This window comes from Bombus fervidus, chromosome 4 (assembly GCF_041682495.2).
Source record: "Bombus fervidus isolate BK054 chromosome 4, iyBomFerv1, whole genome shotgun sequence".
NCBI classification, from domain to species: domain Eukaryota; kingdom Metazoa; phylum Arthropoda; class Insecta; order Hymenoptera; family Apidae; genus Bombus; species Bombus fervidus.
In genome coordinates, this window is record NC_091520.1 from 14,726,749 (window position 1) to 14,752,835 (window position 26,087).

Below are 26,087 nucleotides of genomic sequence, written 5' to 3' on the forward strand. Positions count from 1 at the left end.
TCAACGTTGCATCGCGTTATCAACAGTCAAATGTACGATCAATTGAAAAATTCAGCTTCTATGAAGCTTTACAATCGATCCTCGAATAACGCGTTCCGGTAATAAACGGACTTTGTTCTTAAGAAATTGCAAATTTATCCTTTGTTTATTTCGAATCAACTCGTCGTATGTATACGTATTAGGTTGTTCCAAAAGTTCCTTTCGTTTCATAAGGAAATAATCACAGATGCGCAATATTTTCTGTTTCGACGCAAACGAAACGTATCCTACGATAGCTAGAGGACGACTGAAGGAAGCAGCTGCGTGCAGGTAGTGAAATACACTTTTGGGACAACCTAATAGTAACAGAAACAGTAACTAATAGTAACAGTATTATAATAATATAGTATCGTGGACAAGGGGCCTGGGGGGCGTCAGACGAATTATAAACAAGCGGTTGCGGAACATGTACGTGGCGGGGCTAAGACAAAAGACAAGGAATTGCTAAGGGACGAAAACTTATTAACAGTTATTGTGAGTTAAGAAATCACAGAGTGCGAATTGCGTTATCGAGAGAACGTTGAGTCCATGGTGAAGAGAGTTGCAAATTAACTATCTAGTTGTCTTAATCATAATACGTTATTGTGATTAGTTCACGTTAAACAACCATGGTTTCCTTTTTTAATCAATTTATTGTAAATAAACTAATTGTAGTAAAGATCCTACAATAACGTACTGTACTATCGAATTATATTTTTTCACCTAATAGCATAATCTTATTTATGCCGGATACTCTCTACTCAAGGGGTTAACGATCGACGATGATCGAAGATTGCCTCGGATCAACGCACGAATCCTCGAAACGATTCAAAAGAACTGTGCGCAGAACTGTGAGCAAAATCGATGTTCCGGATCACGCGAGAGAGACGCGCATAAAACGCAAAAGCCAGGGGAGAACGCGCGTCGAGATGACGTTTGATTCCCGTGTCGTTCTTTTCACGATAGCCAGGGGAATACGAGTTGGAGTACCGCGTGGCTAGTAACAAAGAGCACGGCGAATACTCGTGATTACGGGGACCAATGACAGCCACGTATTACAAACGATTTAGAAGTGTTCGTTACAGTGCAGTGCATTGATTTAATCCGCGGGCCTCGTCATGGCCAACGAGATTTCGCAGTTTCGCTAATTACACCGTTCGAGGAATTCTAAACGTTCGAGAGGACCTTTCGCAGTGGACACATCGTTGGGACACCGTGCATTTCATCGACAACGTCGATGCGACGTTTTGTTTTCGAATTGTAATTGCACTCGATTCGATTAAGCGAACTGCTGTACGAAGAATCGAATATCAAATATTAGGTTGTCCGAAAAGTGTCTTTCTTTTACAGACACGTGTTTCACAACGACGCATCTTTATACAAACATGAAACCTAATCTGCCGAACGTTGTGATCTTCATTTTGATAGAAGAAAATGGATCATACGTAATTCGATAAAATAATATAAAAGGGAAAATGTTGTGCGCGCATTATTTCTTTATAAAACGAAAGAAACTTTTCGGACGACCTAATATATGCAAGCAGAGGCAAATCGACGAGTGTTTTCGTATTATTTATTCCGTATTGCGGTGAACTAAAGTTGTAATTCTACGGTTTAGAAAGTTTATGTCTCTATAGCGTTCAGAAATAAGAATGATCGATGTCTTAAGATAGTACATAGAATTATTTGTAAGTTATAATAGAATAGTTGCTCGAGCCACTAAATATTCTGGTTAACTATAAAATATAAAACTTACAAATAATTCTTTTATTTTATAATTAAATTTATTATTAGATTGTTCGAAACGTTTCTTTCATTTTATAAGGAAATAATAAACGCACAATATTTTTTGTTTTATACTAGTTCATTGAATTATGCACGAACGTAGTAACAGAAATAGAACGAAACGGATCACACCTAATTCAATAAATAATAAAACAGGAACTGTTGTTCATCTATTATCACCTTATGAAACGAAAGAAACCAAGCAACCTAATATATTACGCAATTATTTCGCTATTCACTGTATGCTACTTTCGTGTCAAAATTTGATTTGCAATAAATATCTTGCAATTTGTATGTACATTTTCAGATTTCTTTTCAATTTTACCAATATAATAATAACGTGTCGTCAGTGGAAAACAGCCAAGAGACTATCGGACATAGGACAGCCGCGGATGACTACTGGTCGATGGCCCAGTACTCTGCACTTGGTACCATTTTCCTACTCTGCCCGACGCACCCTTTCTCTGTCCCTTTCCTACCCTTTTTCGCTGCATTCGCACCTCACTCACGCGGTAGTGGGATAAAGAGGGGACAGGGAGAACGGATTAAATCAAAGGGAGAAGGGTCTGACGCGGCATCGGTGTCAGCGCATCAGGGTGTTTTCAACTGTACGCACGCTCTCACGCACGCACACACACACACATAAACTTGCCTGGTTAATGGGACGCGTGGAAACGACGCGACGCGTGCCTGGTTAATTAAGGGTTTGCAAACTAATCGCCATTTCCCAGATATTTTTGCTTCACGTTCGTGCGGCCGAAGTACTTGAATTTTCTTCCTGAATTTTGACACCGTAATTCAAATTTCGTTTGCCAACCAGCAAAAGACACCTATTAATTATCGTGGTGCGAAATATTATAACGTGTATTAATTACAATAAACGTAGTACTCGTGTGTCCCTCGTTTCGGAAATTTAGTTTCTTGCATGTTGGCAAATTGATAGAACGATAAAAAAGTTAATATAACAAAAAGGTAGATAGCGTGCGTAGCATAAATCTTGTTATCGTATCTAAATAACACAATGATATCCTAACACGATATACGAAAGTGAATTAAACGAAACAAATTAAATCAGGAATTATAATTGAAATAAGATTTAAAAGATATAGATACGTAAATAGACAAGACAATTATCGAGTCGTGTTAAGCTTTAATAATTTAAACTTGGAACAGTAATAACATTTGCCTGACAATGATACGAAATGGTGTAAGCATAAATTGGGGTTATACACTTTCACGAAAGTTGTTTCTTTAGTTTTTTGATCTATGTCACTGTCACTTTCGACGTAGCTCCGAACGATCTGTGTCAAGGGATTAATTCACAAGTTGATTGATTAATCTTGGGAATTCTATCTGCAGACCGGCACGACCTAATGGAAAAAGTGCTTAACAAGTTGTGCTTGTAACTGCTCGAAGAAAAAAGATAATCGACTTATAGGGTGACAGAATCGATTATTGAAAATGTAACAGAAAATATCGATATTCTATGTGAAAACATGTAGGATAAATACAAGAGCGACGAATTAAATTTGATTAATTTTTGCTATGAATAGAATAATTGATTCGATAGAAAATAGTAAATTTTCCCTACGACGTATTATATCGACTCTCCGTTTGCAAAATAGGTCATTGACGAATCAAGATATCTATCTTTGAATTCTCCTCGCTCTTTCGTAGCTTTTACTTTTATCGAAAAAAAATGCCAAGTATTTGACTTAACGCGAGATTACATTGTAATACGATGTAACAGTAAGATTGATAAATATTTCAGAATTTCACCAGATTTTTAAAAACTTGATGCAAAAAGAAATTTCAAAGAATCCTATGAAAGACCACTTTCCTTCAACCATAACAGAAACAAAGAATTAAATAGTCCACGAATAATCGACAAGGCTTAAAAATACAAAAATTTAAACTATCAAGAAACATTCCATTTACGATAGAACATCAAAATCAGCAGAGTTAGTAAATAAAAAAATTGCACAGAAACAGCCAGAGATTATGAAAAACATACCTGTTCGAATAAACAAACATGTATCGATGTATAGAATTAAAATACACGGTCTTTAATTAGCGAAAAATCAATTTTCCTAATTTTCCAGTCACCAAATCCAACATCAAATAAAAAAAATCTCGACTCTTGAAAATATCAAAGACAACGTTTCAGAATCTGCCTGTCCCTCGCCATAACAATAAAAATAGATCGTAAGAAATTCGTGGAATTCCGAAGTCCACCTCGAACGATTCGGCACTAAAAATTTCATTAAACGACTAGGGAGCTTTCGAAATGGTAACGCGTGCTCCTCGTCACGCCATACCATGAAACTCGTGTGTTTCGTTGCGTGTGAACGTGAACCTTAATGTGGCGCGGCGCGGCGTGTGGATCACAACGTCATAAATTCGAAGGCAGACAGGGCCGACACGTCGCTTCAGCGCGTAGAACGTCAGCGACAATGACGCAACAGCAGAATGGTAGGGTCGACGAACCCGGCTTCGAAATTGTGTCACGTGCTTCCCACTACAGATTACAGCCTAGACACTCCATTAGACGGCCGCGCGGAAGAATCCCTATTGATAAAAGGCGGTAATTAGGCCGAACATCCTGTTTCGCTTTGCGTACACGCGTCAGCGACTACGTACACGCACATAACGCCATTAGATCGAACAACCAGCCAGTCAAATCAGCCGAGTTCTCTCCACTCGCACTTTTTCTAGATATAGCGCGGTAATTAACATTTAGATAAATCGACAATTAATGTCAACGGCATTTAAATTTCCGGACTGTCGCATCGAGCCGACTCGCCAACAACGTTTCGTCTATCCTTGGAATTCCGTAGAATTATCCACGTATTTCTCAGTTTCGACGATGTAGGAGATTTCTCGAGACAGGCTTTTTCTTTTAGAGATCGGTCGCGATAGAATTGTCGTATTGCGATTTCCAATAAAAGAGAAGACATCTAACGCGTGCTGTTTTGTATTAGAGTCGATGGTTCTGATTTTGTATCGATCTTTCGTAGTTTGAAAATGTATGTAACCTCGTTATGTGTTTTTGAAGTAACTTTCTGAAACGAAGAACTTCCTTTGGGATGGAAGAAAGTTAGAAGCGTTGGTAAATTTGTTTGCACGTATAACAGCATTTTTCTCTGTTTCATTTTTCATCGGTGAAAACGATATACATACACACGCGACGTTTATGTGTACATCGTTGGAAAAATGTTTTCCTGATAAATGACAATGAGGTAAAACGTTAAAGAAAGAGATACGAAGGAATCACAGATGTAGTTATATTTAATAATGGTTACGTTACAACTTTCATCGGCTTGATTTTGCACCGCAGCACGGTAAACACGATACATCATCGAGTTTGGTTTTTCCTATATCCGTGGTAAGTCAATCGTACTCGCAGCGTGAGTTTATCGCATTAATTCGGAATAGAGACAGCAACGTTGTGATATCTCACGCTATAACGTAGGTAGAGGCACCCAGCTTGCTCATCACGCACGACCATCAATTCTCTCCGGAATTATTATTCTCAAAGAACTACCGTAACGTGCCAACACTGCGGTAATCCTTTACCGAATGATTAGGAAAAATGACTTCTCGTACACCTAGTTCGCCCTCTAACGCGTGTTACCCATTAACCAAGCTACTTGAGGATCCTTAATTAATCATAATATCTGAACAACCATATGTTTCCATTTTATCTTGCGAATAGTTACATTCGTCTAGAAAATGTATATCCAGATAATTAAGTTATTTCTTTACGACGTTCGTCGAGTTTCACTCAAAGGTGTCTTTCGTTTCAACTTACGTTCATCTACACAATGGATCTAAGAATAACCTAAATCTAAAATGTATTAGGTTGTCCGAAAGGTTTCTTTCGTTTTATTAGAAAATAATAAACGCACAATGTTTTTGTTTTATATTAGTTTATTGAATTATGCAGGGACGTAATAATAGAGATAGAACGAAATGGATCATACTTAATTCAATAAAATAATACAAGACAGAAATTGTTGCTCATCTATTATCACCTTACGAAACGAAAGAAACTTTTCGGACAACCTAATACAACAAATACATTATAAATAATAATTCAATATAAATAAATAAGCTTAACCACGGATGATAAATGATGAATTAAACGTCTAGATAAGCATTTGTCCCTCAATACGAATCTCTTTGATATAAATACATTGCATCAGAAAAGTAGGAAAACAGAAAATCGAATAAATACTGAAATAAAAACAAGCTACGCGATATCATGGAAAAATGACCAAATGTAAGATCGTAAAGAACTAGCTTGACCGAAACAGTGAAAGTATCCGTTTAATCCACTGTGAACTCTGCAGAACCAGTACTCGAAAAGATCTTCTCAACTTTTTCCGGCCATTTATCAGCTACACCTCTTCATCCTCTACACGCGCACGATAATCGCGTGCGGTGACAAACAAGGTGTCCGAATTAACCGGTAGCTCATCTTCCCACCGCCTCTCAACCTAACATATCCAACACACGCGCAAACCCGCGTACACAAACGCAAATATCCAACCGCATCCAACGAGATTACGTATATTAACGAACGAGAGAGCGCTCTAACTCTCCGGTTAGCTTTTTTTTTATTTTTCCTTTCGACCGGATTCTCGTTCGGCATGGCTGAAAGGTATTTCCTTGGTTCCGGAAGTCGCATTATTCCTCCTGGCTGGAGGCGAGGGCCGAGTGGAGTCTGCCGGTATTATAGGGCCGGTACATATAGTTCGCTGTACAACAGTCAGTCAATACTTTATAGCACGAACCAACTTCCCATCTCCCTTCTCGTTGTTTCTCTCTTTCTCTATTTATCTCTCTCTCTCTCTCTTTCGCCCTTCGACGTCCCTTTTACACCCCTTCTTCTTGCCCACCCTTCTCGATCCCATCCTCATCCTTTCTAGCAAGAAGAGAGAGAGCCAGAGAGAAAGAAAGAAAGGGAGAGAGAGAGTGAAGGGTACCAAACCCCGACGTCGTTTTCCTCTCGTCCTTTCTTCCAGCACCGAGGGCAAATACGAGCGCGCGACGGTTTCTACGATCTCCGATCGGTCTCTCTGTAGCGGTACCTCAGCAATATCCCTCGTATACAGGGTGTCTGATGGTAGAATCAGGCAAGAAGTGATTCTTCGTAAAAAAATCAGAAGAGAAGGTAGAACGAGGGTTTTAAGAAATTTTAACTGTAGATCTTAACTCGGCAGAGTTTATGGTTAATTTTACTAAATCGAGTATTCTAACGATAAAGAGAAATATCGATAGGCTAATGTAATAGCAACTGGTGTTTTTCTTTTCGGAAAAATAGAAACGCGAATAGCCTAAATATCAGGACTACGATATAATTCATTGATTTAATTCACACAGTTCGTTTGTATGGAATATTATGGTAGGCATTTTGAATAGTTTCCACGTTAATGCATGAAATAAAATAAATTTTCAGTGAAATACGATAAGGAAGATCAGTACGAAATAGTACGAATCCGTGAGAAGAATTAGGTTGTCCGAAAAGTGTCTGTCTTTTACAGACGCGTCCTTTACAACGGCGCATCTTTATACAAACATGAAACGTAATCTGTCGAACGTTGTGATCTTTGTTTTAACACTGGAAATACCACACCAGTGAAAATGACTGGCTCTACAATTTTATAAATGTGTCGACCCTCGTTTAGGGCTCCCAGATGGATTAATAATACCAAAAATCTACTACATAACATGGAATTCCTTCTGTAAGAAAGTAATAAATCAATAAATATAAAATATTCTATTATTATGTATTTTTTAAAGACCAGCCGTTTTGACTAGTTTCAGTAGAAATAACTTTGTGTTAACTATCGGTAGTTCTTTCTAGTGTTAATAAAACAAAATGGATAATACAATAATATAAAACGGAAAATGTTGTGCATTCATTATTTCCTTTTAAAACGAAAGAAACTTTTCGGACGACTTAATATGATAGTAAATAGCAAGTTTCGTATGACATCTCGTCCTACATTATCGACTTAATTTTTCACGAGGTATCATCCCTTGTATCGTCAGTTACCAGACCACCCTGTATATCCCTTTCAGCTCCCTGGAGGGAAGGACGAAGAAGAAACGTGAAACGTAAAGCGACGAAGGGCTGCGAATTTGCAGCGGCGAGCTTCAAGTGCATTGCCACCCTACGAATAAAATGGGAAAAAGCGTCGTTGCGTGTCGCCCGTAACTTCGCTATTTTCCGTCCGTGACGAAAAGACCACGAGTATCGGAGACCTGGATGCAGCTGCTGCCTGCCCCTGCACCCGATGATACTATTTTACTACTTTCGTTTCCGTCATCTGTTCCGCTTTTAATCTCCAATTCGCTAAGCTCGTAGCGTTCCTTTCCGATGTTGGAATATCTCGCTGTGTATTTATCGTTTTACAAGTTGCAAGTGTAATAAACAGCGTATTACGTACACTCGTGTCTATTCGCGTTTGAAGATTTTCTTACATGTTTTAGAACATGATGACTCTTGTTTCAAAAGAAGGTGAGGGAGAAAAAAGGATCGATTTAGTTCGAAAATTGGCAGTGTGGCTTGGCAAATTCGATTAATGGGTCGGCTAGTTTGATCAATCGAGCTGTTTAGGTCGTGAGTCCCCCTTGTCCTTGATTCTACTACCCTTAAAGTTATTCCCGTCTATTCCGCAGACTTGTACGTTACTATGGTTTCCATAGCTTCGAACAACGTACGTTGTAAAACATGGAAAATTTTTATTTCCAAGACGACGAATATCTCGTTGAACGACCAGAGTCGACGAAAACGCGGAATTCTTCGTTAGGTAGCAACTGTGCGTTGCTGAAAAGAAGACTAGGCCACAGGGGTAAGAGAGGTATTGCTCCGTATTGTTCACTGTCGCGCGTTGCTGCATTGTTTTATTTGTATATATAATTATCTTTATGATTGCGTTGAAACAATGCTTCGTACAACAAAAAATACAACAATGCTGCATACTACAATTTCCTTATGACACCTCTTTTCCTTACAGTACCGATTTCGAAGATCCCAATACCAGGCTATTTTCCGCTACAAATTTTATTCATACAAATTCCAATATTGAACCATCTTCGTCTGAAATAATTAAAACATTTACTTTTTTTTTTTTTTAGCGAATCGATCTCTCTGTCTCCATCTTACTACCTGAGAACCTAGCCCTGTCTATCACAAAGATCTCTACGTTACGCAATTTCCTACGAAGCAGTATAAAGGCTTGGAGCAGTATAAATCTCAATCCTTGGAACGTTTCGTCTGAAAGTAACGATAAAATCTTTTCTTTTAACGATTCAGCAAAGATTTAATCGGGAAAAGTTTGCAAGCGCTAGAAGAGAAGCCAGTGTTCCTTCGACCGCGGCAGGGTAAATCGAGGAGAGGCGAGTATCTAGGTCTGTGTAACGATTTTTAGAGTCTCGACCCCTCCGACAATCGTCCAGCCCATAAAAAACTTGAGGCACCCCACAGTCAACGCGCTGCGCCAGGGTTTCCATAGCGACCAAAGCCCTTTCGCGCCCCTCTGTCGTTGACCTATACCTACACCGAGCTACCCTTAGAATCATGCTTGCCCTAAATCTATTAGACGAATTCAAAGATACTTTCACCGGTTGGAAATATCACGCCCTAATGAAATAAATCACGGGTGGAGCCCCGGGCGAGCAAAATGAGAAGAAGCGTGTCATTGCATACACGGAGGGAGGGTAAATTTTATATTAGGCGTTGCAACTAGACAGCACAGAGGTCGTGTAACCGGCGGTCTCTGTCTTCCAGATTGATTGATATAACTGGATGTAACTGGTGCTCGTCGTTTTCACGCTCGATCCGGTTTATCGACGCGGACAAATTAGAGACACGATGTACCTCTACATACACACGCACACCTCTTTCGTTCGCTGCAATTTCCAAGTATGAATTAAATATCAGCGGGGAAGAGTATGATGTATCACAGCCAGCACGTTATTTGCACTGAATAATTTAGATCGCACAGTTTATGGAGTTATGTGTTGCAAATAAATGACTGTTGCAACTGGTTTTGGTTGTCAAGTTTGGTGCGTATTCCGTGGAACGGAAGAATTTGTCCCGACGATGGCTTAAGATAGTTTAAATTAACATTTTTCTATTATTTTTTTATTAGCTACACACGTTTACATCCTCGCGGGTATTAGAATTGGAATTAAAGCGCATTGTGATTTTGTGGAGGGCGCGATAATTAGATCAAACTATTGGCAAAATGATTGGTAGGTGAAAATTTTTTATTCGTGCAGTATAACGCCTAATTGTGAGGTGTAAGAATTTGTGAAGGCTATTCGAAAGGGTTACGGGAGAAACACAAGTTGAGGATTACATTGTCCTGTCTTAAATTTCATTGGAAAAGTTTTGAACGAATTGGGTAAAAGAGAACGCCTTTATACACCAGATTTATAGAATCTTTACAGAGCCAAAGTCAGAATGAATTTCTCAGAATCAACGTTTCACGTGTATGAAGAATTCTTATTCTACGTTTCCACTTTATTATTTTACGTAGAATCATCTGCTTCTCGATTTACCATCGTGAACAACCTGTGTATTCTTATTCGCTGAAAACGCACATACACGCGCGTAATTGTAGAAACAACTGAACAGATTCGAGAAGAAAATTACACTGTACTCGCTTGAAAAAGCTTTAATCTCGCTCGCCCCCTTAAGAAGCCTTTAATTTCGACTTTCGCTAATAAAAGCGAAAATAGTTAACCGAGGAGAATGGTTAAAACAAGGCCAAGTATCCAGTTCATAATTCAGTTCATAATTCACTTTTAAAGATGAACGGAGCCGTGGGTCGCAACGAGGGGCCATTATCAAGCGTCGTCGGTCGTCGAGGGAAATTTAGGCGTAAGACGAGAAAGAAAAGAGATCGGAAAGAACAGCCAAAGAAGAAGAAGAAGAAGAAGAAGAAGCAGAAGATTGTGGTCTCGCACAATCCAGAAAGAAAGAGAGAGAAAGAGAGTATGTGTGTGAGAGAGGGGGAAAAGGGACAGGGAGTGAAGCCAAGCGAAGAAGTACGCCGACATCAGACATGCAGCGCCGACAAAAAGAAAAACGACCAAGAAGACGAAGAAAAAAAAAAAGGTGAGAGCCGCGGAATCGTAAATCGAGAATTAAGTATGACGGCGAGCGGTAAGACGTATATAAATTTTCCTTGCCGATGAATAATAAATGGCGGGGAACCGGGGAATACAAGAGAGGGAGAGACAGTACGAAGTAGAAACCCGCGTGAGCGAGCCGCGGAGTGTGCGTGTTCGAAGCTGAAGAAGGGCGAAGAGAAGAAACGAGATGGTGGTGAGAGGGATAGTGAAAGAGGTAAAGAGCCAAGACAGAGAGGCATACAGGCAGAGAGCAGAGAAAGGAAAGGGTGTGCTGACGAGAGAGATTCGAAGGAGAATGGACGACAGAGAAAGGGAGAAAAAAGGAGGAAGAAACGAGGATGAGAGTAGAGAGAGGAGAGAGAAGAAGGAGCGAACGAAAGGACGTTAACCCTTTTCTTGTTTCTCTCCAGCCCATCTCTCCGTTCCTTCTCATCGCAGGAGTGCTCCTTTCCGCAGGAGAGTTACCTACTCTTTCTCTTTCTCTCTTTCACCCTCTCTCTCTCTCTCTCTCTCTCTCTCTCTCTCTAACGTTTCAGTCACTTTTTTCACCTCCCGATCTTTTCTCTCTCCAACCTTCTCTCCGCGATTCTGTTCGTTGTACCAGGTCGCCTTTGTGCCACCCGCTTCTCCCTTTCTCGCTCACTTGTTCCATCTTCTTTACACTTTTACAGAACTCCTTCTTTCTCTCGCCAACAGCCTCTCGCCCCCGTTCGCTTTCTTATTCTCCCTTCTCGACGAGGGGAGAACAAAAATTACGAATCCGCGAGGCATTTGTCGAGAGCCACAGCTCGATCGAGGGGTTTCACCCGGCCGTGCTCTCGCGCCAGCCGTCACGTTTCAACCACAGCGAAAATGTTTAACCCTTGCGTTGTCCGTCACGAAACTACGACGTCCGGATTTTTCAAGTATTTTGGACCGATGGTTTCGATCTTTAGTCGAATCTTAGATTTGCAGCTTTATCGACCCCCGATTCGTATCATTGGCTTACAGGTGAGTCACGAAAATTCGGTTTCAATTACTTTCGTATAATGTTATCGGACTAAATTCATAGCATTTCTCTGACTTAATGATCAAGAAGCAGAATTCGCTCAAACTCGATAAAGAAACAGGACAGAGTTCGTTACGTACGACATAAAATCTATGACAAAGCATACAAGCGCTAAGAGACGCTGGCAACTTCTACGTTCAAATCGAAAAACCTTCCTCGTTCTTTCAACACTTTTACAGTTTCAAATTCACAGTTTCACAATAGTAATTTATGCTTTTCATCGAGTTGAACATTTAAATGGCGCGTGAGAAAATCTCAGCAAGATACCCGTAAGGCATCCATCGTCGTCCAGAGTACGAGGAAGATGCGAAGTTTGATGATCATGGGTTAGCGATTAAGATTCGTAGATTACGAAGTGAGAAACTTGTGTCAAAGTAACGGGGTCGAAAGATCGCGCGAATCTTAAAAATAGCACGGTCCGGGTCCGTGGCCATAAATCAAATCTACATTACTGTCTTTAACGATACAGTTTACGCGGTGTGCACTTTAGCTTTGGAAAGAGAACGACCCCGAGAAAGGACCCCCGGTGAATAATTACCGCGGAACGAAAGCGCAAATAAATCTGCATCAGTGGGCGGGAAAAAGGCGGTGCTCGCGTTTCGCAACGCGCCGCGGGATCGCACGTGAAATTCCTGGGACAGTTTGCATATTTTCGCGTGACCGTATACGGGAGACGATGGAGGCCGAGGCTTGGTTGCTTCAGCGTGGGAATGGGAACCAAACTTTCAGACGGTTGTAATTATTAGAACCAATTTGTCCGCCTAATAACACGTCATTATACTATTACAAAGTCGTAAAGATAATCATCGTGTCTACCCGGCTTTGCCAATCTATTGTTTCACGGCCTAAAGGTTCCTCTCTCTCCTTCTATTCCAGGAGATCGTCATTAAAGATCGTGCGTGCACAGTGCACGCGTAACGCAGCCTCCGTCACAGATTATGTGGCACGAATCGATCAAGATCAGTTACGTTGCAACTTTTCGTCGCTCGATTTTACAACAAGAACGAAGAATTAACGCGAGCAAAGTGGGCGAATTCGATCTTTGAGTAGTCGATAAAATAATTTAAACACGATGCAAAGATACGTTCGTCTGTTTTTTACAACTCTTTGAGAACATTCTCTGAGAACTCTTTTTAGAACATTTGGATCTCTCATATCGTTATTACTCCTTCGTAGATTTCCGAATGTCTTACGATATCTCGCAATCGTCTCGTATATGATACAAAGACAAAAAAAAAAAAAAAAAAAAACAAATATTGGGGTCGTTGAGGATGCTTATCGTGGTATACCATGAGTTAAAAAAGCAACGTTACGTTATAGTCGTACAGATATACGGTTCTGTACGTATAATTGGAGTTGAGGATCGTCGCGTGATGGCTAAACTCACAACGTGTATCTTGACGAATTCAACGGCGCGAGAATAGCGCGAAACGTTTAAAATAAAGTCGCCGCGGCGGTAAATTTATCGTTTCGAACGGGAAATCTGTATACCCGTCCCTTGGGATCCGCGCGTCGCGTCGCGCGATGAAAACCACTAAAATACCGGACTGGAATTCGTACGCGTCTCCACGCAAACTACCACGAAAACTACCTGCCCTCCTTGTCACTCACGTGTCACTTCTCTATAGCGGTGAAAATAAGGTCGGGTTTTGGAATACCTGACCGGTTAGTCAGACCATTTAGTCATTCCTCTTATACCGGGTACCCGGTATCGCCACGCTCACCAGAACTCGCCTTTGGGAACTATCCAGATCACGAATTAGCTCGTAAAAAAAACGCCTCGAGGGTTACAGAAGCTCACCGAAATAAACACGTTAAGTAACGACATCGGAGACCGTACGTTCGCGTGCAACCCGCGTTTTCACACGATGAATTTCTCATACATATTTCCGCGACAAGCAACAGCGAGTCGTCTTTGGTAGAACGATTGCGCAGCAAGATGTTCCATCTTCTCTGTTCGATGGTGACAGAGTACTGGTTACGGATGTTTTTACGTGTTTATTGTTCAAGACATTGGGGAAAACTTCGCTTACGTGTCCTACAAAGCGATAAATTAGAATGAAGCGAAGGTACCTATATCAATTTCATTTATCGAACGAAATTGTAATTAGCGTCCTTGCTGGCTCGATCATCGTCTCCGCGTCAACTGGTATTGCGTGAACGGAAAATTATAAATACAGAAGGAATTTAATAAATATCGGCAGGTGTCTCAACACTTACAGTCGACGGTGTATGTCACTTTCTGTAGTACCGAACTCTGTTGTTCTGAGAACACAGTGTCATACGTACAGTGGCCATACGAGTGCATACACACGTACATATTTAGAATTACTTTCGTTAAGCAGACAATCGTAGAATTACGTCGATTTTTAAAAAGTTCTTCTATATCTCTAGATGAGAATGGAATATTTGTATAAATTTCTCTTACAGGAAACTTACAAATAAATAATTTACCTTTAAATGAGGTCAAGAGAGAAAGATCAAATGGAAACAGAATATAAAGGAGTATGTTTCGTATATTACGAAAGAAAAGAATGAAGCGAGATAGAAGATATTGGATTGATCAAATTAATCACGAAACACACTATCACAAAATGCGTATTTGCAACGTTATGTACGTAAATCGACTATAGTGTTATCTATATTCATCGAGAGATAGATAGACAGAGTAAAGATTTCATTTACGACAACACGCACACGGTAAATTAGGTCTATTAAACAGACGCGACGATCTCGGCTATCTTAATGTAATAAACTCGAGCAACGCGATCTTCTGACCTTGATTCAGCTAAACTACAATTGGACTAACCGATTGTTCTTGGAATGCGGAATTAGACACGGAAATAAACATGAGAATAAGAAACAGAGGCAAAATTTTACGTTCCATCCGATCAATTTCAAAACCAACCACCAGACTCCGATTTTTTATGGAAATTCATTGAGCATAGCTTTAAATATTTCTGAATTAAAAAATACATTTCTGAATTATTCTCTGAATTCGAGTGTATCGCACGATAGATCGTACATTATATTGCGTTCATTGTCGAAAGAAAAATTCATCTCGAGAGAAAAAGAAAGACAAATGGTCAATTATTGCCGCGCCATTGTTTTTTGTTACTAAAATCTCCAACATCCCCTCATAAATTTAAGATTAAAAGGTATATATATATATATATATTCCAAGTCATTGAACTCTTCTATAAACTCTACGATTCTTCTTTTCCATAAATACGATAAACCAGCCGACACGAACAGCAACAGATTCTCACATTGTTAAATTTCCCACAAATTCTTCTACGCTAACGCTTCTACGCTTTTATGTAACATTTAGTATAACATTTAACGAAGCTCGATCTAAGAAGAATATATCCTACTCTTATGCGTTAAATGGATCAATCTGCGCTTTTACACGACGAATTGCACGTACGATGGCCATATTGTTAAATTTCTTACGAACGTATCCGCGAACATTCGTAGCCATTGTTCGTCACGCTGCTTATCGATGTTATTGGGAAAGCGAGAAAAACGGGGAAGAAGGTAGCACGAAAGTTTCTAAAATCAGAGGGAACGTGGATTTTAACGACGGTGAATTTAAAGAAAACGATATAGCTGACTTCAAAGAAGCATGAATCTTTGGTACGAGGGTGCGTTAATTAGAAGAAGCAATGAATCGTCGGACGCGAAAAAATGGAAGAGGCACCAGAGGGAGGATCGGAAGATAGTAAAGAGAAAAAAAAAAAAAAAAGAAAGAAAGAAAGAGCCGGAGAGACAAGGGACCGGGCAGAATCAGGGAATGTCGAAATTTTTGGCGCGTTGCCAACGCGCGGTTATCTTATTATGATCAAGCGGAATTAACGAGCTATTTATCGAGATTACACACAGCGATATGCAACATTATAATCTAAAATAAACCACCGGTCGGTTCCGCGGCTTTATCAACGCTTTTAAAGCGGCATTCGCCAAATACAGATATCCCGATGTTATTGCAAACAACGGCGACGCGACGCCTATAAAACAGCGCGACGCTTCCCCAAAAAGCGGATCTTTCTTTGTACTTGGTCTGTGTGTATTCGTGAATTTCGACGTTAATGAGTGCTCGGTCTCGTTGACACGATCAGTGATTAGATTTGTTTGTTCATTGACTCGAAACGATCTCAATACGTTTGTTGTCATTGCATATCTTCGGTCGAGATTCTCAATATATTAGAACGCGTCATTCTGTCTCAGATTAAAATGATTTTGTACACAATGGAATTTAATCGCTGAGTAGGCTACATACGTACGTATGTGTATAAATAGTTGTAACGAAGAAACGCTAGATATTTATAACTAGAGCGGAAATATGTAAACATAGAAACGTTACTTACGAATGTACAGGAACGTTCAAGATACTTCAAGTAAAGTAATATCGTAATACTCTTGGAGCGAAATCTCTATTTAGTATTAATCACAATTTCGTTTGCACCGTTCTATGTATGTTTTTTCATACAGTAATAGCGAGCTGGAATTTTACGCTTTACAAGAATTACATTTTATTCTCAATTGTTACTATACCGAATTGTAGCCAATTATCTATCGAAAAGTGTGCAACGAAAAAGTAGCCAAGGTTGCTCTAAGATTTGTAGTACACAGCGATGATGTGTACGATACAACGATGACATAAAAATTCTCGATACACAGTATACGTACACGTATGCAGGTCTTCCACGATTCAACAATCTCAATACAATGGTTACAGAAAATCTCCTAAATTCTCGATACTCTTATTAAGAAATAATTTACAGTAGAAAGATTCCTATTAAGAACTATCTGCTAAAAAACAACTGTAATTTACAAAGCCAATAATCCAAACTATATTAGATTGTCCGAAAAGTGTCTTTCTTTCACAGACACGTCTTTTACAACAACGCATCTGTATACAAACATGAAACCTAATCTGTCGAACGTTGTGATCTTTATTTTGATAGATGAAAATGTATCATACGTAGTTCGATAAAATACTATAAAACGAAAAATGTTGTACATCCATTATTTCCTTATAAAACGAAGGAAACTTTTCGGACGACCTAATACGTCCAAGAAAAACCATCCAAATCCCAAGATCTGAAAGACTCGGGAAGAAATTCAAGGCTGATCCTAGAGCAAGGATCGCGCATCCATCGAGCTGAGAGCTGCTTTCCCCGATGGTAGATTTACGCGGAACGAAGCGTATAGGAAGATTGACGAGGAAGGTACAAAGTTGGTCGTGGCGAAGGGCGACGCAGAAGGGCGAACAGGGGAGGTGGCGAAGAAAACGACATGATATCGCCGTGGATTCGGCCGTGTTGTTCGCTCGTCCCATTCGCTCGGATAGACAAGGACACGGTAAAAGCGGGCCGATGTGTGCGACAAGGTAAGAGAATGAGACGAGCATGCTGAGAGAAGAAACGAAGTCGGCGGTCGGTCAGTGCGCGAAAAGAATAGCTGGCTGATTCATACGCGAAGTCACGAGCCGTACGTCGTACGCAGCCGGCGTACGGTCGTGCAAGCGTAATCAAAAACACACGAGATGCGCACGTCTCTCACGGCGAGCTTCCCTTCTTCTTCCACCTCTTTTTCTTCTTCTTCTTCCACTCCCTTCTTCATCAAGGTAGGCTTCGCACGCTTTTATACTCGAATCCTTCCTTCCTTTCGCCGACGATACTTCGAGTTAAGTTTGTATTGTAAGACAACGAACGTGAACAATTATTTACATCATATCGCGTTGTTATTAGCAGGTTCTAACAGTAAGTTGGAGTACCTTTTTGATTAAACAAGCAATTGGTGTTTATAGGTAACTTTAGGTAATTTATACCGAGGATGAATCCTAACTAATTTGTACGATAATTTGTACGGTTGAAAAATAATTACATTTTGTCAGTTTCGGCTAATTGTTTCTTCGTTATTTCCTATTTACTGTTAATTCTACGATATATGGTATAACTATTGAATTATAAGTTGATTATCAAATTGCTCTGTGCAAAAGTTGCGTGATTTCAATATTTGTAATAAATAATAATGTGTATAATATGTCGGCAATAGGTATTATGGTAGTACAAGTACTATCTTTCGATATCATAAAATAAGATCAAAAGCAAAAGTAAATAATATGCTGCTCCAAAATGAGAAGAGAAACGTGTTTACAGGATGTGCTCTCTTTTTATCCAGCCCTGCATCCCGTACTTCCTTCAAAGGGTTGAAACGAACGAAAAGGTTAAAAAGGCAAAACTCATCAAAATGAAAGCGAAAAAGTAGTCACTATACAAACAAACAACGATCTTTTCCGATCTTTTCACGCGTATGGGTACAGTGGGTGCGCACTCGAATCAACTTGATGTTTTGACGAATGGAACGTTCGAGGACTGCACTGCACACGTTCGTTTAAAATCTATTTATTGTACTGTATTTAATTATTAGGTTGTCTCAAAAGTTTCCTTCGTTTAGGAAATAATAGATGCGTAACAGTTTTTATTTTATGTCATTTTGCTGTTCCATCGAGACAAAATGGATCATAGTTCAATGAAATAATATAAAAGAAACAATGTTGCGCATCTATTATTTCCTTACAAAACGAAAAAAGCTTTTAAAACAACTTAATACATCGTCGTATTGAGTTCATCAGGTCAGAAAGTCAATTCGTCGGAATACGCATCCATCGTAACCACAGCCTAAGACCTAAAACGAAAGGACCCAGAACGAGTAGAACACGAGGTCATAGTGAGACGCGGGAACGCAAGCGGCACGAGACATCACGGAGACGAACGCGAGGTAGAAAGACTCCGAGGGCGAAGGGAGAGGGCAAGGAGAAAGTGGCCGCACGGTTAGAATAGTTAAAAATAACCTGACCAAGGGTCCTGCGTCGAGCTTCGGTTCCTGTAAACATGTCCATGGGGAGAGGCACGGCAAAAGAAGCAACGCGAGAGACACGCGGCTCGCGTGTAGCCTCCGACAGAAAGAGACGAGCCGAGCCGGCCACGGGTCGGAAACTCTCTTTGGTGGTCGAAACGAGAGAGAACGCCTGTGCGTAGAGACGCAAAGAAAAGAGGGGAAGAAGAAGAAGAAGAAGAAGAAGAAGAAGAATAGATTTCGTGGTACTCACGTGCTTCCATAGAGGTATCTTGACTCGGTGGTGGTAACTGTGTGGTCGTCGGCGACGTGTTCGTGGTCCTTGCCGTAGTCGACGTAGACGATGAGCCTTTGGCTTCTGTTACCGTGACCTTGACCTGTTCTTCGCCACTCTCGGCCTCCTTGTCCTCGCTCGCCGCCTCTTTCGGCCTCGAGCGTGTCCTTACGTTTCCAGCTCCCGGCTCCTCATCTTCAGGATACGACCACGCTGACATCGGCCTGGCGACTGTTGTGGTCCACTCGACGACACCACCACCACCACCTTTGACCTCACCACTACTACGGTCCCCCGCGAACGCGAACCTGTCGTCTTTACGAGACGAGATATCTACCTCTACCACTTTTTCTTCGTCTTTAGCCTTCCTGTTGCGTCTACCGGCTGATTTACCCGAATTTACACTTTCGTCGTCCGATAATCTAGGCACAGTTCGATGAACCAAACGAAACGACGTGTTAGTCCAAGGGACTGGTAGTACCGTAGTTACCGTAGTCGCCGTTTTTGCTGTTTTTCTTGTTAACGTCGTCGTCTTCGTCGTCGTCGTTGTCGTCGTCGTCGTCGTCGTCGTCGTTGTCGTCGTCGTCGTCGTCGTCGTCGTTGTCGTTGTTGTTGTTGTTCCCGTGGTCGTCGAACGATTTTCGTTCGATAAGGTATCACCGACAGCGTCCTCGAAAGCCAACGATGATAACGTTGAGTCACTGCCAGTTGTTTCGCTCGCGGTAAAGATAATACCGCCTCGACGAATTTCTGGTTCTACTCCGTCGATATGGATCGAAGATGGTTCCGTGTTACGAGGACGAAAAAATCTCGTAGCCAATTGGTATGGTTCGACGGGGCTTAAAGAGGATGATCCTCGATCATCGAGCAGGCTCACTGCGGCGACCTGTCGCCGTCTCGACTTGGTCCTCTCGTGAGCCAGACCTCCTCCTCCTCTTCCTCCTTTTCCGCCTCCTTCACTTCCTTCGCCTCCTCTTCCGCCTGCTACTACAGGGGAAGAAGGATCCTTCCTTCCGATGGTATCGATTCTCGTTCGTTCCCAGGCAGAGAGCAACCGATCCCCGTCGAGACCGTTCGGGTCTTTTCGTTCGCCCGGTAGCAACGATACCTCGTGATAATCCAGTTCTCCCTTCGAGGCGCTCTCGTAGGTTGGGTTCTCCGGATGGTGATTGGAAAATCGACCCTTGTAAATGGCTCTTCGAAAGGAAGACGGGAACGACGATGATGACAATATTGATGATGATGACGACGACGACGATGAACGGTCCGTTGATCGAGGCAGAAGACGAGGAGGCGTAGCGTCAAGGGACACGTGCGGATCGGAAACCACCGGCGCAGCCGTCGTCGTGCACGCTTGATTACCAAGAACACCGACGACCAGAAGAAGCAGGGGCAAACCCACCCCCGCCCCCGTGGTGACCCCCACAACTCCCGGCCTTACAACGAAAACTCGCGAGGCCGTCCAGTCCAGCTGGTTATAGGCCGATCTTGTCTACAGTGGATCCTTTGGATTGCAATATTTCCAATACACCTTCTTCTTCTCGTTTTTTCTTCCTTTTCCTCGAGATTTGTCGTCTCGCTATCCACTCCAAAATTCCTCGACCCCTCCTCCGCCTCTTCTTCTTCCTCCTCCTTCTGATCTACATCCAACCTCCTATTATCGTTCCTCCTTAGTAAAACACCTGCTCTCACCTTTATCCGGAACCAGCTCGGGCTCCGTTTGTATCGACCCGACTCCAGGTGTCTCTTTTTCTTCTTTTTCTTCTTCGTCGCCGCGACAACTGGTTCACCCACGAGATTTCGGTCTCGCATTTATCCCGTCGCGTGTCGAACGTTTCTACCGAGGTATCCGCGTCGCGCCAACTCCACCGACGATATCGCTGCTACGCGATCGCGCTCCGCCATCATCGCGAGTCGTGCCGATCGTTGTCGCGAACGATCGCCGGACGAGCATTCGCGAGTACACGCGCCTCCGCTGCCCGCCCTGGCATTCTCTGTATTGTTCGTTCCTTCACCGCACTCGCGAGTTCCGATCCAACGAATTTTCGCAAAATCGACCCCGGTTATCGGTCTCCAGGAGCAATTACGACGTATCTGTAACAAATATTAATATAGATTTGTTATTACAAGGTATTATTTTCGCACGATTTCTTAATTCATCTTGTTAAAAGTCAAATTAATCAACTCTACTACTTGTTAATTTCTTCGCTTCATATGGTATATACATAAGTACGATAAGAACTGATGTTCGATCGCCGAGAAACAAATGACTCAATTCGAATAACTTAATTTATATCGCTTAACTGTCAGGTAAGTTGGAAAACCGGTATTTCTAATATCATCGGTCGTCTGTACTTTTCAATTTATAGAGTTGATCGGTAGCTCGATTAAGGAAGAGGAATTTGTGATGATAGTAAAGATATGCACGTCTGTAGTTAACATATTACATACATATTACAGTACGTATTAATGAATTTAAAAATCTTTTTACGAAGCTATGGATTGAAAAAAAAAGCGAATAATTGGCAGCAGGTTTGTTATCATTTGTTTCCGATACGTGTACCCACTCGTACATGTGTGATATGAACAGCTGCAATTTGCGACAAGAAAAAACAAAGGAGATACGTACGTAACAAGTTCGATCAATGGAACGCAGAGAAACGAGCTCGAAAGTCTGTCTATACAGATACGCTTTGCTTCGTCTGATATGAAAAGTACAATTGGGTGTTTCGATTATGCGTTCAGATAAAATGAAAGAAATAATTTCGAAGTGCGAAGGTAGTATAAGCGACTAGATATTATCGATCGCGCAGAAAATATATATTACTTTTTAAGCATCTAGAAACATTAATTTACAAATTTTCGTTAAAATTATGAGAAAAAAAAAAAAAACAGGAATCTTGGAATACGAACTATGACATCATCCCTACTTTTGCGAATTATCCGACAACAACATAGAATAAGATCCGTCAAGAAGATAATAATTAAAAATTTCTCTTAAACGTTCTCAACAAAAAAATCATGATCGCTCTTAAAACAAGTGCTTTAGCTACATTTCATCGGCTACATTCAACGTCACTCGGTATCTTTAATCGAAACATCGAAAATCAAATTCTCTGATTTGCACAAGACACCCTATACGTATACATCGAAAATCGCGACTCTAACGCTAAAGATCGCTGGAACAAAGACATGGAACGCACAACGGTATCAAACGATAACGTCGGTTACAAACAAGAGTAGACGGTCGCGTGATAAAAAGAAACAGTAGCGTGCAGCATGCACTGTCTCATTCTGATCTATGAAGCCGTGATTTCTATAACTTCGTAAAATACGAGTAAAGAAATAGTTGAGGAACGGAGGTCGACTCGTTCGTTTCGTACCCTCGTTTCGTTTCCCCTTTACATCCCTCTTTTGTCTCTACGGTTTTGCTCGCGCGTGCAACCGACCATACAAGATACAATATAACGAGACGATGTCCAACACACGTGAAACGCGCCCCTCCCCTTCCCTTGCTTTTCTGTAAGACGAGTTCTCTCGTGCAAGCACGCACATACAGCATAAAAATGAAAATGTTGCCCCGCGTAACGTGCACTCGAGATTTCGAGTGCTGCTTGTCGAGATCTACCTCGCATCGCGTGGATTTATTATTTATGTGGAGGATCGGTGAACTGTGTTCCCTGTGGCCCTTTACACGTAGAATATCGTGCCCCTTGGCGGTAAACGCGAATAAATATAATGGCCGCGCGAGAAGTAATTATTCCGGATGCATAGTCGGCAACAGTCGAGATAAACGCTAATCAGTATTCACGATGTTGTTGATAAAAAGAAAAACAATGATAACAATTGATATCACGTTCGTCGAGGCGACGTCATACAACGAGCTGGTGCGGAAAGTTATACGATCCAGCTGATACACAATAACTTATAAAATAATCTACTAATAATAATGAATTAAGAGACAAGTTACCAGTTATAGGTTAGAAACATTTATTTTGTAATTTTACAATTTTACACAAAATATGATAATTAGCTGACATGTACATAATTTGTAAAATCTACCCGAAGCCCTTCATCCGTTTCATTCGTATCAAACTTGGCGCTGTTATGCGAGAGAATCTATTAGCGTTGATAAGCTGTAATTTCTAACTTGTACAATTTCATTTATGACATTAGTTCAACCGTGCCCTGATTTCTGAAGTCGCATGGGATTTAGAACTCTACCTCTTAACTTAATTAATATTCGTCTGCACGCGTAATGTCATTAATATTTTCTTTCACATGTTCAAGGCTGACAGAAAGCAAATATGTATTTAATCCGAAAATCAAGCGCTAAAATAGTTTCGACCTGACATTGGTTGACAACATATTGAATTTCAAAATTCTTATATGTCTTCGTACATATTAAATTACATATCTATTATATATCTATAATGACTATATATCGCGTGACTGGTCATTGTACGATGCCTTCCAAAAATCCAAAAAATCCAATTTCGATGTATTAGCGGTAAGACGCGTGAATATTACTAAATATCGATGAAAAGAGAGAATCGATGGAAGAATGTCCGGAAAATGTACATATTTACCAGGCATGCTAGGCACCATTAAGCGGAACATCGTACGGAGAAATCACTAAAATCCTATTTTTATGAACGGTCGTCGGACATGAATAGTTCAGTCCACCTCTCTGCTACAGAGCAAACGTCTCCTAGAAATACGCCAACGTAGAATCACGAAGGAGGAAAAGGGACGCGGTGGTTCGAGAACAGAGTGGTCTTGTTTCTACTGTCCACACTTTCCTAATGCAAAACTCGTGTAGCATCGATAGACCGTCGACATTAGCCAACGACACACCGATGTGACTGCCGTAGATAGCCGTGTGTTTTTCCCTGGTGTTTGTTCGACGTACTTTATCGAACAGGAAATCACACGAGCGACGATAAAAGAGGCTGCCACAACACAAAGCAGCGAATGTTTGTTTACGCAGAAAACGGCGAATAGTGCTAATTATAGTCGCGGGAGCCGAAGGGAGGAAACGGTGAAGACACTATTTTTACGAGTCTCTCCCGCCAGAATATCGTCGGACGTCTGCCTCCGTCTGACACCGCAACAAAGCCAACAGACGATAAATGAAAAGCCAGTAACCCTCCTATTACGGTCTATTGGCCGCGATAAAAATATTACATCGGCTCTTATGCGTCTGACACTTGCCAAACTTGGCCAAAAATCGACCATCGATGCACCACATGTTTCGTGTATCAGCTCGCAACGGCAATTAAACACGCCACCTAAGTACGTGGAATAATTTTTCGCTGGGAGCAATAAATAGCACCTCTATTAAATCATCTGATTATTTATGATCGATCAAATGAAAAAAAAAAAAAACTGCATGCCATATGTGCATGATATTAAATGGTATGATTAAAAAGTTAATGGAAGTTTCTTTATTTCTATAGGATTTTAAGTGAACTACGTGTTGCGAAACACCGGACAGAAGTTTTAAACTAGTTTATATACACGTGTTAATGGGTTGGATATCGATCAATCCGCAGAATTTTTCGCGGAAAGTGAGGTTAGAACACGACACGAGCGCTCGCTTGTGTCTCGCGCGCGCGTGTCAGCGAGTGGGAATTCGCTGTTTTCATGAGGAAAAATGTGCGCGGCACGCGCGGTGACGTTCTATTTTCGAATGAAAGGCGCGATCAGGGGACAAGAACGAAAGAGAGATGCAGAAACTGGGAGAGAAAGGGAGCGAAAGAGAAACCGGCCAGCCCGCAAGGAAGAGTGAGAAAAACACGACTTGAGTGGAGGGTATGCGCGAAACGAAGAGACGTGGACAGACGTAGGAACGAACTGCGAGGGAAAAGCGTGGAGTAGAAAGCGAGAAAGCGAGAAAGCGACGCAACGAGAGCAACAACGTTGTGCAAAAACGAAGACAGATTGCGACGTGTCTGTATGTACACGTATAAGAGGAAAGAGGATGAAGCGCAAGTGTGTACGCTTTGAAACACGGCGGGAGAAGGCGGGTAGAAACAGAGAGAGAGAGAGAAGAGAGTGAGAGAGAGAGTAAAAGGGAGGAAGAGAGGAAAGGAGACAGAGAGCGTGCTGCCGTTATAGTGTGGACACCGGTAAGGAACTCCGACTCTGACTCGTCTTGTGCTGGGCGGCCATGCTGGGTCTCTCTTGCGTTCCGAGAATGAGTATACCTATACCTTTTGCGTACACGATGAAAACTCGTGTATCCCCTCGCAGGAAATTCTATCACGCACGTTGCCGTTTGCTATGGTTGTGTGAAGTGTGGTTCAGTGGAATCACATGGCACAGTGAACGATTAAAGACAATATCGATCGATGGTAAAAAAAAAGCAAAACAAAATGAAAAAAAAAAGAAAACAGAGTAAGAGGGAGAAGAAAAAAAGGACAGAGACCGAGAGAATCGTCGAAAAGAAAGACAACAACAACGTGCGCTAGGCGAAAGGCAAAAGACGAAAAGAAGCGAGAAAGGATGTAAAGTAAAAAAAAAAGAGGCTAAGAGTGCGAGAAAAAGGAAGGAGACAAGCACACGCACCGTGTTGACCACCGCGCGTTCGCCGTTTGGGACGAGAAGAGGGGGCACCTCTGTTCACGAGCACGATCAGACGTATACGCAGTACACGTAAAACTACGCGCGGCAACGACACACACGACCAGTGCACGCGTCTTCGCGGCGGCCCCGTGTTTTCCACCGTGCGCAGCGTGTCGATGCTGGCTTTTCCTTTCTCGGCATGGACGCCACGGCAGCCACGCCAAGACGAACGAAAAAGGAAGGAGAAGCGGCGGATCGAGCGTGTGGATCGTACGCAGCGAACGACCGAAGCTCGAAGCCGAGCGAGCCGAAGATCCGTGGAGCAAACGGTGCTGCCTATCGGATGGCACTGCGTTCAGCGCCGCGGTGCGCGACCCCCGT

General features: G+C 41.6%; 1 protein-coding gene across 1 annotated transcript in view; it reads right to left on the reverse strand.

Annotated features, from left to right (window-relative positions):
- LOC139986597 (uncharacterized) overlaps positions 1 to 20,951 on the reverse strand; it is a 180,317-nt gene extending 159,366 nt beyond the window's left edge. The window contains exons 1-2 of the mRNA XM_072002037.1: positions 20,727 to 20,951; positions 19,119 to 20,631 (exon numbers count right to left, since the gene is read on the reverse strand). Of these exons, the coding sequence (XP_071858138.1) occupies positions 19,119 to 20,631; positions 20,727 to 20,951 (1,738 nt within the window). The remainder of the gene's footprint in view (positions 1 to 19,118; positions 20,632 to 20,726) is intronic.
- Between the last annotated feature and the right edge of the window lie 5,136 nt (positions 20,952 to 26,087).